At 52.6% G+C, this 11,747-nt stretch overlaps 1 protein-coding gene across 1 annotated transcript in view; it reads left to right on the top strand.

Moving 5' to 3' along the window:
- The first annotated feature begins 2,130 nt into the window (after positions 1–2,130).
- The window catches only part of DDX10 (DEAD-box helicase 10), a 38,704-nt gene continuing 29,087 nt past the window's right edge, over positions 2,131–11,747 (top strand). The window contains exons 1-10 of the mRNA XM_032976705.2: positions 2,131–2,371; positions 3,256–3,316; positions 4,581–4,711; positions 5,192–5,350; positions 5,785–5,905; positions 6,401–6,590; positions 7,239–7,365; positions 9,325–9,487; positions 10,470–10,554; positions 11,216–11,317. Coding sequence (XP_032832596.1) covers positions 2,210–2,371; positions 3,256–3,316; positions 4,581–4,711; positions 5,192–5,350; positions 5,785–5,905; positions 6,401–6,590; positions 7,239–7,365; positions 9,325–9,487; positions 10,470–10,554; positions 11,216–11,317 — 1,301 coding nt within the window. The 5' untranslated portion in view covers positions 2,131–2,209. The remainder of the gene's footprint in view (positions 2,372–3,255; positions 3,317–4,580; positions 4,712–5,191; positions 5,351–5,784; positions 5,906–6,400; positions 6,591–7,238; positions 7,366–9,324; positions 9,488–10,469; positions 10,555–11,215; positions 11,318–11,747) is intronic.

Genomic DNA, 11,747 nt, shown 5'->3' with positions numbered 1-11,747 from the left:
TCTTATAATTATAGAATATTAAAAGTAATTATAACTATAAAAATACTTGAAACTTTGTAGTAGAACGAAGCAAAATGGAGAGTACAATTATAACAATCACATATTCATTCCACAGACTGAAAAGCCCTGGTAGAATCATTAAAATAAAAATGTTTAATAGCAATCATTCAAAACATTAACAAAATGTATGCTTCTCCATTCACCCATGGAGAAGCAAAATGCTCATTCATGGAATAAATAAAAGGTGACCTTAGTCAATTTAAATAATCAAATAGTTAATCATGAAATAAAATATATAAAATATATTTTAAAAACATATATAAAATATATATATAAAAATATATATTTTATTAACTTGTCTTCTTCCTTCCTCTAGCTTAAGCGATTCCACCTTTTGCAAGGGAAACACTCAGCACACTTTTCACGACGTGGCAGGGGCGGTCGTTCTTCACAAAGAGTTCAGAGTCGCCGTGTTGTGGACGATGGGGCCCACGTGGCGTTTCTGGACTGTTCATCGATCCGCGGTGGGCTGATAGTTCCATAGTTCCATAGTTCATTTATTTGGTATAGCCCTGTGAGCCATTCGGCTCTTGAATCGGGTGCAACCGCAACAAACAAAAAAATGAACAAGAAAACATCTTAAAGTGATTATGTGACTGTGCAAACAGAAAATCCAGGTAAAAAACATCAAAATATTCCTGAAATAGCACCGTACACCAACGCTGTGTGCAAAAATCCCAGTGGGAGGCAAGTCAAACAACAACAACAACCACAAGACAACTAAGATTAAGGCCATCAGTCTAACTCCGTACTACAATAAACAAAATCATGACCAAAACAAAAAAAGCGTTTTCGAAATCACCAAAATAAAAGCCATAAATGCAATGTAACAGTGATCATAGGGACTGTGACCGAATTTTTAACAATAAACTACATAAATAAATTATAACACCAAAATCTAGAGCCATATTTTAGGCCACTGAATAGCAGTGGCAGCTAGGGGTGTACAACTCCTCTAGAGCAGTTTTGTGAAGATCTCATAGGTGGTGATTCAAGTTGCAGTTTATTGGGGAATAGCATTCCAGACCCTGGGGGCATCAATAGCAAAGGCCCTTCCTCCGGTTTTTGTACGGCAATAGGGAATGTGAAGCTGGTAAATGAGCGAGGACCTGAGGTCAAATTTGTTCTTTGAAACAGAGAGGAGATCCAGTAGGTAGTCTGCGAATTTTTTTTTGATAGAGGCGTCGTAAAAAAAAACATGCGGATCGTTAATTCGGACCGTCGTAAATCGATGTTTTCGCAATTTTTTAATCTAAAACTGTTTTTAACTGACATTGCAAGGTGACTGGAGCAAGCGAAAAACTCACACTTGTTCCATGATTGCATGACTTATGATCTAAAATACAACAATATACACCTGTGAACCACTTATCAGTGCCTACCATATTACAGACCGTATTGGCCCTTATGCATCTCAAAGTTCACCCTACAAAGTCCCGTCACAAGGGAGAAACACAAACAATGGACCTGAAAACTCAGTTTCCCTGTACAAGAATACAAAGTAAACCGCATGGGTTGACAGCTGGGGTCACAGAACATGGCCCTACCACTCCTTTCTGCTATAAATGTCCAAATTGAAAAGCCACTTTTTGAGCTCTCATTTGTGATGTCCAGGTCGCTTTTGAAAAATAATTTAATACCTCTGTGGGCTTTGCCTTGTCGGGTGGGGATGCTTTCGTTTTATTTGGATGACTTGTTTAACTTTCTTGGACTTTTTCACTGCTGTTTTTTTGTTATTGGTTGTTGTTGGAGCGTTCCTTACCCGACCCTACTGGACACCTGATGAAGACAATTGCTTTATAGCTCATCGGATTCCTTCCGCACTTTAATATTGCGTCATGTTAATATTCTGAGTCCTAAAGTCGGTCGCCGTGGCAACACCAACCGGAAATTGCGCTTGGCACTGGACGCCCGACCGCGCACGACGCGCGGTGACGTCGACCCGTGCGTCGTGACGTCTTCGACCCGCGCGTCGTGACGTCTCCGTCCCGCGCGTCGTGACGTCGCCGCCACGCGCGTCGTGACGTCGCCGTCCCGTGCGGCGTGACGTCAACGTCCCTTTGCGTCGTGACGTCGTCGTCCCGCGCGGCGCGACTTAAAAGTCTCTGCGTCGTGACGTCATTGCGCACCGCGAGAGAGACGAGCAGCGATGGCGGCGTCCAGGGAGCTCGCCGTGCAGGACCTGCAGCAGTGGAAGGAGAAGGATTTGAAGAAGCGGCGCAAGCTGCAGACGAGGAGGAAGGCGGAGAAGCGGCCCGAGTACGTCGTGGAGCAGGAGGCCATCGCCAAGCTCACCGACAAATACGCGCAGGTTTGCGCGCCGGTCCCGAGCGGCACACGTGGGTTGGCCTGGGGAGGGTGGTGGAGGAGCGCACTTGTGTGCAGTTCTTTTATTTATACATTTTATATTTGTTTATGTTTGGTGACTTGCTTACCCTTTTATCTATTTTGTACTCCGATTCGTTTTTTTTGTATTGTAACTTGCTGATCCGCCCCTGTGAGTAAAGAGCTTCTTAGCTCATCGGATTCCTCCAGTACACTGTACATATTTGGATTGTGTGTTGGGGGTCCTTGTGTCTCACTCCCAGGTCCCCCGTGTCCGGGGTTGAATTGTTGAGGATAGTTATCTGGGAAGTGGTGAGTGTCCAGTGAGTGGTGAGTGTGAATGGTGATTATTAGGTAATTGTCAAGTGAGTGTGTTGTATTAGGAAAGTGTTGAGTGGGTGTGAGTGGCTCAGATGAGCGAGTTACGTCTGGTAATTGGTGAGAAACAGGTGAGGTGGATGTTTGGTGAGTTGTGAGTGTGTGTTGCTTTGGTGAGTCGTATGTGCCACGTCTCTGGTGAATGTTGGTTGAGTGGTGAGCGTAATCCTGAGGCACATGGGGAGGATCTCAGGTCCCTGTGTCATCGGTTCCTGGTCTCGCATTTTGGAGTCCCCAGTCACTGGTTTATTTTCAACTCCGCATTGAGTGTGTTGTGTATGGTGAGTGGTCAGTGGTATCGGGTAAGTAGTGAGTGTCTGGTGAGTGTGTGTGAGTTGTAGGTGAGGATCGGGTGAAGTGAGTGGTGGGAGTTTGGTGAGCGGTTAATGGTGTGGGTGTCTTGTCAATTGTGAATGTCTGGGTGGGTGAGTGGTGACTGGTGAGCAACGCAGCTAGTGGCGGGTGTAATTGTCGCCGTTCTTGTTGTTACAGATCAATGTAGCGGACGTTGTGAAGTTTTCCGATTTCCCGCTGTCCAAGAAGACGCTTAAAGGTGGGCGACGCGGCTCAAGGACCCGCAGCACTGCACTTGCAGAATTTGGACTCTTCAACTGCCCAGGAATCGTCCGGCACCGATTTCTTGTTCTCCGTTGATAGTTGATATGGATCGGGGATCCTTTATGGGGATTCCCGCAATCGCTACCTCACCTCCACCATACTTTAACAGAGACGATGGGCAGCGCTCAACCGCATCCATACAAACCACGAAAGATGCAGACATCGAATTCATAATTTGGTGCAATAAGAAATATATTCATGAATAGTAATCATATAATTATTTATATCATATGCTTTTTTTAAATAAAACATAACTTACTTGGTTATCCAGGAGTCGTAGGACTCTTCTTCAGGAGGGTTCTGCCACTGCTGCATTGGGTTTTTTTTTACATGTAAAATAATAATTATTTTCAGCCAATTCATAATGAGCGTTTATTGTACGTGTGGGATAGAAACTAGGGCTCCTGGAAAAAAAAACCCCTTCGCACGCGAGGGGAAAATACTATCACCGTATAGATGGAAGCAAATGGCGATTAGTTCACTTGCTATACTGCCTTCTGGCGAGCCAGGGTATAACAACTCAACTCCGAGGGAAAGGGAGTTTCTCAGCATTTCAGTTCGACCCACCAGCCCTCGCTGCCCCCGCAATGCTGGATTACAGGCCACGTGCATAGCCACCACTGCCTGGCATAAGTGGAAAATCAAAGACTCTTGAGACTGTGCGATTGTGGCCAAGAACGCCAAACCATGGAGCGTATAACGTGATTTTGCCCGAAATATGCACATGAAAGCGCGGTGGGTGAATCTGCAATTTACAACTCTCAGACAAGGCAACTGAATGGCAAAATCACTTGCAACTGAATCTCTAAGAGGTGCTTTTCATAGGCAACACGGAGGAGGAAGAAGTAGAAGCGATTGCCACCGGAGGATACGCTTGGGCAATTCTCTCACTCAGGAATGGTGTTCGTTTCCAAGGATTGCATTGAGATTTAGCGATTCCGGGACAGGGGTTGTGGGCATCGCTTGACCCTACCCACGTGGATTGGCTTCTGAGCCCGTTGCGCACAAGCCACATCGTGTGCTGTTGACATCTCGCTCGTTACTATGGTGTGCTTGCTCGCTTGCCGGTTGTGCTACGTATGCCGCCAATGCTGTATCGGTTGTGCAGTTGCCCCGTATTGGCTGTGCCTCCGACGTATTGATTTATTCCGCTGTCACTTTGGGTTGTGTCGATGAAGTCAAATCGGTTTGGGTCGCAGGTCTGCAGAACGCGGAGTACCGCTTACCGACGGAGATCCAGCGCAGGACGGTGGGGCTGGCGCTACAAGGCCAAGACGTCCTTGGAGCAGCCAAGACCGGATCCGGCAAAACCCTCGCCTTTCTCATCCCGGTGAGCGCTGCCCGCCTGTACTCGCGTTACCGCCTGTGCCACCTGTGCGACTTTGCCGCCTGTGCCGCCAGCACTGCTGGGCTGACGATTTGTTACGCTTTTCAACTAAAGCTCGGCCCGTCTGTCTGTAAACGGGAAGGCGTAACTCGGAGAGCGATCCAATATTAGCGAACCTGTACCAGGAATCCGGTGAACAAGTATGATTCTCGGGCACGGCCAACATTGATGACTATATCGGAACCTGTCCAGAGCCTACCCTAGGTTGCTTTTGTAATGATTTTTATTTGGTTGTTTTTGGATCTGATTTATATTTGCTTCGTTGTTGTATTTTGTTTTACGTTATTGCCTGTGTTATTTATGCAACCCCGGTCAGTTACTCTGGCATGCGAGGCTTCGCCTGGTCTCTCTGAGTTCTCGCCTGGTGAAATGAAATCAAATTTAAACTTGAAGCTTCACCCCTGGCCCGCCCACCCGCCCCAGGCTCTGGAGTGCCTCTACCGGAAGCAGTGGACGGCAGACGATGGTCTGGGCGTGCTCATCATCTCCCCAACGCGGGAGCTCGCCTTCCAGACCTTCGAGGTCCTGCGCAAGGTTGGCAAGTACCACGAGTTCTCAGCGGGCCTCATCATCGGGGGCAAGGTGAGGAGGAGGAGCAGGAGGGCGGCGTCTGTGATGCTCGCCCGACGGCAGGCACGTCGTCGTTATGACGCGAGGAACCTGCGGCATGCGCGGTTGTATCCGGCCCCCGACTTAACTTGGTAATGGCCCGTGGGGTCCACGTGCAGCCTACCACTTTGGCTGTGTGGAGTTTTGAATTTGGAAATCTGCGGGCGTGAGCGTTCGGGGAGTACTCGCACGTCGGGCGCTGCTTGCCTGGTGTGAACCACCTGGGCCGCTTCCGCAAATTTCTCCCCATTTCACGTAAAGTTACAGCCCAGAAAGGTTACCAGCGACCTGCATTTCTATCGAGCCGCGGTTTTCGGCCGCCGCTTTTGCAAACGCTTCACCCTCCCTGGCAGCTGAAGCAAGCATCGTGCGTGTCTCCCGCCCACGTCTCTCGCCTGCGAGCGCAGGACGTGAAGGAGGAGTCGGAGAGGATCCATCGGACCAACGTCATCATCTGCACGCCGGGGCGGCTGCTGCAGCACATGGACGAAACGAGCTACTTCTATGCCAACAACCTCCAGCTGCTCGGTGAGTGGGGCCGCGGGCATGGGACCCTAGTCGTGATCTAACAACCTGCTTTTGTCCAGCTGCTGCCGCCGGGTAAAGGGTACCAAGGGTCGGTGGATTACTCCGGCGGCCGTTGTAAAACCGGAACAGCCATTAAACCGGAATCCGTTCTCCAATTCCAGCGTGCTCACTGCGACACCACGACAGCTCTCTTAATTTCTCGGCCAAGAGCGTGAAGATTTAATCATCAAACTTGGTTGTGAGAATCGTTCTTCAACTTACCGTGCGGCAAGCTGAAACGATAATAATCGACGTGTCGTTAATCACGTGCACGCAAGGTGACAATTACATTTGTTTGGCCATGTCGGGCAGTGGAGGGTTTTTAACGACACAGATTTGGTCAGATTCCTCTTACGAGACCTAAGCCCAAAAAAATCTATTGGGAATGAATTTGCGGGTCACTGTTAATTTTGGCGACTTGACGGCGGCGGTGGTGGCGGTGCTATCCCCCGGCAGTTCTGGACGAGGCTGACCGCATCCTGGACCTCGGCTTCGCGGTGACGGTGAACGCGGTGGTGGAGAACCTCCCGGCCAGCCGGCAGACGCTGCTCTTCTCTGCCACGCAGACCAAGTCTGTGCGCGACCTCGCACGGCTCAGCCTGCGCGACCCCGCCTACGTGTGGGTGCACGAACAGGCCAAGTACAGGTGTGTGGGGCATGTACAGGTGTGTTGGGGGGGAGCACAGGTACAGGTGTGTGGGATGTGTACAGGTGTGTGGGGGCTCATACAGGTGTGTGCGGGGGGAGCACCGGTACAGGTGTGTGGGGGCTCATACAGGTGTGTGCGGGGGGAGCACCGGTACAGGTGTGTGGGGTATGTACAGGTGTGTGGGGGCTCATACAGGTGTGTTTGGGGGGAGCACAGGTACAGGTGTGTGGGATGTGTACAGGTGTGTGGGGCGTGTACAGGTGTGTCGGGAGGGAGTACAGGTGTGTGTGGTGCAGGCACAGGCGAGTGAGGCAGGTGGAGTGAGGTGGGATTGTGGTGTGTGGTGGAGTGGTGCCGCAGTTGGCGCACCTTGCTTTGAACCTGGCGACCTGAGTTTGATTCCCGCTCGTGGCCAAATCCAGTGACAATTATATAAACCGATTCTGGACCTCCCAGAGGTCTACTCGGCCTCAAATTAGTACCTTGTGCGGGATGTAAACATTGCGAATGGGGCGTCAGTTGGCCGGATGTGATGCTGGCCACCCACTCTCTCATGTGCCATGCTGGCCTTCATAGGTTGTTGCTAACAGCACTTGCTCCTAAAGTCTGTTAAGGCTATATGGGGGATCTTTGTCTTTCTGGCAGCACCCCAGCCACCCTGGAGCAGAACTACGTGGTGTGTGAGCTCCACCAGAAGGTGAACATGCTCTACTCCTTCATCAAGAGCCACCTCACCAAGAAGGTCATCGTCTTCTTCTCCAGCTGCAAGCAGGTGCGGCACATCGCTCTGCGCGTCATGATCAATCCACTGCTGGATAAATGACATCCGTGGTCATCGTCGTTGTCCCCCGACAGTTCAGCGCTTTACCCGTCCGTCTCGCTGCTGCTGCTGCTGCTGCAGTACGTGAACTGATATCATCGCTCCGTCTCGCTGCTGCTGCAGCACGTGAACTGATATCATCACTCCGTCTCCACGGTGCTGCTGCTGCAGCAGCACGTGAACTGATATCGCTCTGTCTCGCTGCTGCTGCTGCTGCTGCAGCACGTGAACTGATATCATCGCTCCGTCTCCGTGGTGCTCGCGGCCTGAGACGCGTTCTCTCTCCTTGGGCTGCCGGGAAGGCCTCCCCAAGGCATCGCCGTCTCTCGCGGTCCTGGCTGTCACGATTCCCACGCCGTCGCGATTCCCACGCTGTCACGATTCCCACACTGTCACGATTCCCACGCTGTCGCGATTCCCACGCCGTCACGGTCCCACGCTGTCACGATTCCCACGCTGTCACGGTCCCACGCTGTCACGATTCCCACGCTGTCACGATTCCCACGCCGCCACGATTCCCACGCCGTCGCGGTCCCACGCTGTTAAGATTCCCACTGTCACGACTCCCCACACTCACTGTCTCACTCTGTCACGGTCTCACTCTGTCACGGTCTCACTCTGTCACGACTCTCACACTCACAGTCTCACTCTGTCACGGTCTCACTCTGTCACGGTCTCACTCTGTCACGGTCTCACTCTGTCACGGTCCGTCTAGCGTGCGAGCTGCTTGCGTCACCACTGCGCCATGAGTCACGACCGCAGTGCGCCGTAGCTCTAGTGACGCGTCCTGCCCAAGCCCACGTTTTCATAAGTCGCTCAACGTAAAAAACGACGCATCTCAGCAGCCGTACGGCATTCTGGAAGTGCATACGTTTATCAGTATTGGTTCAACACGAGAGTACTCTGGGGTGATCTTTGGTTCTTTCGGTAAAGTCACGTAGAATGAGAATAAAATAATAAAATAACACAATAAAATTCTCATGACGTTTCGGCCACAACGCAAGCCGCCGTCTTCAGGTGAAAGGTGCAGAACTGTCGGGACGACAGCTTCAAATTGAAGCCGAAACGTCGTGAGAATTTTACTGTGTTCTTTTATTATTTTATTCTCATTCTACGTGACTTTACCGAAAGAACCAAAGATGAATCCTTGCAGTCACAAAAGCTTCAAATCGAAAAATAAAAAATACTCTGGGGTGGTTTCGACATTCAGTGTCTCATCAACACTGTCGCCAGACTTACTTGAACCAAAGCTGGTGGACTGCCAGATGGAAAGAGGCTGGCTTGTTCGATGCAGGTCAAACACAAAACTTGTACACGACACCAAATAATCGGCGCCGTATATTCTCCCCCATTTTGTGTTATGGAAATGTCCCAAACTAATCCACGCATTCCTCTGTCGGCCTTCATTCAAAAGTGGATTGGCAAAGCACTGAATTATAATATTTACATTTATTATTGCGTGTTGTTCGTTAGTCGGTCACGTGACAAACCTGTTAAGCTGTGCCACTCGCTGTGCCGTGCCGCTCGCTGTGCCGTGCCGCTCGCCACTCGCTGTTGTGCTCGCTGTGCCGTGCCGCTCGCTGTGCCGTGCCGCTCGCCACTCGCTGTGCCGCTCGCTGTGCCGTGCCGCTCGCCACGCCGCTCGCTGTGCCGCTTCCTGCCCCGCTCGCTGTGCCGCTCATTTTGCCGTGCCGCTCGCCACTCGCTGTGCTGTGCCGCTCGCCGCTCGCTGTGCCGCTCGCTGTACCGCTCGCTGTGCCGCTCGCTGTGCCACTCACTTTGCCGCTCACTTTGCCACTCACTTTGCTGCTCACTTTGCCACTCACTTTGCCGCTCACTTTGCCGCTCACTTTGCCGCTCACTTTGCCACTCACTTTGCCGCGCCCCTCGCCGTGCCGCTCCATCCCGCAGGTGCAGTTCCTGTTCCATGCTTTCTGCCGCCTGCGGCCAGGAATGCCCATCCTGGCACTGCACGGCAAGCAGCAGCAGATGAAGAGGATGGACGTGTACCAGGACTTCTGCCGCAAGAAGTCGGCCGCCCTCTTCGCCACCGACATCGCTGCTCGAGGCCTCGGTACCCGACCGCCACCACCACCACCACGCAACCCTTTCCACCGCCGCTGTTACACTCTGACAATGAGTCACCTATTGCCCCCCTCCCACCTCCCCGGCTTGCCCTTGCGTCTTATCGTGCGTGTGTGTGTTGTGTCTGCTGTGTTATTGTTACTGTGACGTATGATGTAGTTTCGTGTTGAAGTGGAGTCTCACATCTAACAGAGATATAAACATCTGGCAGTCCACCAGCTTTGGTTCAAGCAAGCCTGGCGACTGTGTTGATGAGACACTGAATGTCGAAACCGGTCCAGAGTACTCTTGTGTTGAACCCAATGCTGCTGAACTTGTGCACTCCTTACAATGCCGTGCAGCTGCCGAGAGGTGTCACCGGGGTGTGTGTGCGTGTGTTGCGTGTCTTGCCCTTGTGTCGCCGCTTACGAAAATCAAGGAAAACCTCGCAGACCCTCAAGACTCTTATTTCAAGAGTTTGTTGTTTTTGTTATCGTACCGCCCTTCTGTCAATCCACTGCTGGATGACAGCCTCCCCATGCCGTGCGGGTCGTGGCCGCTAATTGACCGTACTTCACCCAACTGGTCCGTGCGGGTTTGTGAAGGCCACCAGTGTGTGTGCCTGTAGGAAAAAAAAATCCATAAAACACATTTGACGGGATGGCACTTCATATGTCCACACCGGTAGATTCAAGAATCCATTGCTATACATCCATCTCCTGGCCACAGTATTCCTAGGCCGTCGATCATCCAATCACGGAGTAGGTTCAGGTCCCTGCTGGGCTTGCGAGATGCGACGAGATGCGGCGTGCTCCGAGTTTTTGTCCACTGCTGTACCGCCATCACCTGGTAACCACCGCTCTGCGTGTGGTTACCAGGTGTTATAGGCTCGAGCAACCTGCCAGCCGTTCAGTAACCGGGTTCGGGTTCCTGCTGGGCTTGCGGGGAGTGACGGTGTCGATATGTGGTCGTTGTGTTGTTCACGCGCTCAGATTTCCCGGCTGTCAGCTGGGTGCTGCAGTTCGACTGCCCTGAGGACGCCAGCACCTACATCCACCGCGCGGGGCGCACAGCCCGGTAGCTCGACCCTCACACGCACGCAAAGAACCCCCACATAACCTGTACAGACCCTTGGGGCAAGTGCTGTTTGCGAGCACCTATTAAGGCTGGCGCGGTACACGAGGGAGTTGGTGGCCAGCACCACGTCTTTGTCTTCCAAGTGATGATGTTTGCATGTCGCATGAGATACTCCTTTTGAGGCTGAGTTGACCTAGGGGAGGCCTAGGACCGTATAAATAGTCCTCACCAGTGTTTGGTCATGAGTGGGAATCGAACTCGGGTCACCGGGTCAGTAGCGAAGTGCGCTAACCACTGCACCACTGCTCCACACTATGCACCAATACCAATACCCGCCATTCGACCACTAAGAGGCGATGACGTCACCACGTCTGTGCCAGGCCAGGTGCACTTTTGAGCCCACGTGAAGTGTCGAAGACTCACTGCTGGCAGGAGGTCACGGGTACAGACCCAGGTGGTGCCGTGGGTTGACTGACCGAGATGACTGGCAGATGCACCAGCTGCTCCCCCTACTGTGGCAGGCTCGGTGCAGGAGGTCACGGGTACAGACCCAGGTGGTGCCGTGGGTTGACTGACCGAGATGACTGGCAGATGCATCATGCGCCAGCTGTGTGCGATGCCCGTCTGCTTGCCCGTGCCGCCGCCGTTTCCGCCGGTGCAGGTACCAGGAGGATGGCGAGGCGCTGCTCATGCTGCTGCCCTCTGAGGAGGCCGGCATGGTGAAGCAGCTGCAGGAGCGCAAGGTGCCCATCAACAAGATCCGGTGAGCACCAGCCGGCACCCGCGGGAGGGTGGAGCTCGGTAGGGTGGAGCTCGGTAGGGTGGAGCTCGGTAGGGTGGAGCTAGGGAGGGTGGAGCTCGGGAGGGTGGAGCTCGGGAGGGTGGAGCTCGGCAAGGTGGAGCTCGGCAGGGTGGAGCTCGGTAGGGTGAAGCTAGGGAGGATGGAGCTAGGGAGGGTGGAGCTAGGGAGGGTGGAGCTAGGGAGGGTGGAGCTAGGCAGGGTGGAGCTAGGCAGGGTGGAGCTAGGGAGGGTGGAGCTAGTGAGGGTGGAGCTTGGGAGGGTGGTGCTTGGGAGGGTGGAGCTAAGGAGGGTGGAGCTTGGGAGGGTGGAGCTAAGGAGGGTGGAACTAGGGAGGATGGAGCTAGGGAGGATGGAGCTAGGGAGGGTGGAGCTCGGCAGAGTGGATCTCGGG

This window comes from Petromyzon marinus, chromosome 60 (genome assembly GCF_048934315.1).
Source record: "Petromyzon marinus isolate PM22_M1 ecotype Great Lakes invasive population chromosome 60, UKy_Petmar_22M1.pri1.0, whole genome shotgun sequence".
Classification (NCBI taxonomy): Eukaryota; Metazoa; Chordata; class Hyperoartia; order Petromyzontiformes; family Petromyzontidae; genus Petromyzon; species Petromyzon marinus.
Note: the sequence above shows the minus strand (reverse complement) of the source record. Positions and strands in the feature narration are given on the sequence as shown.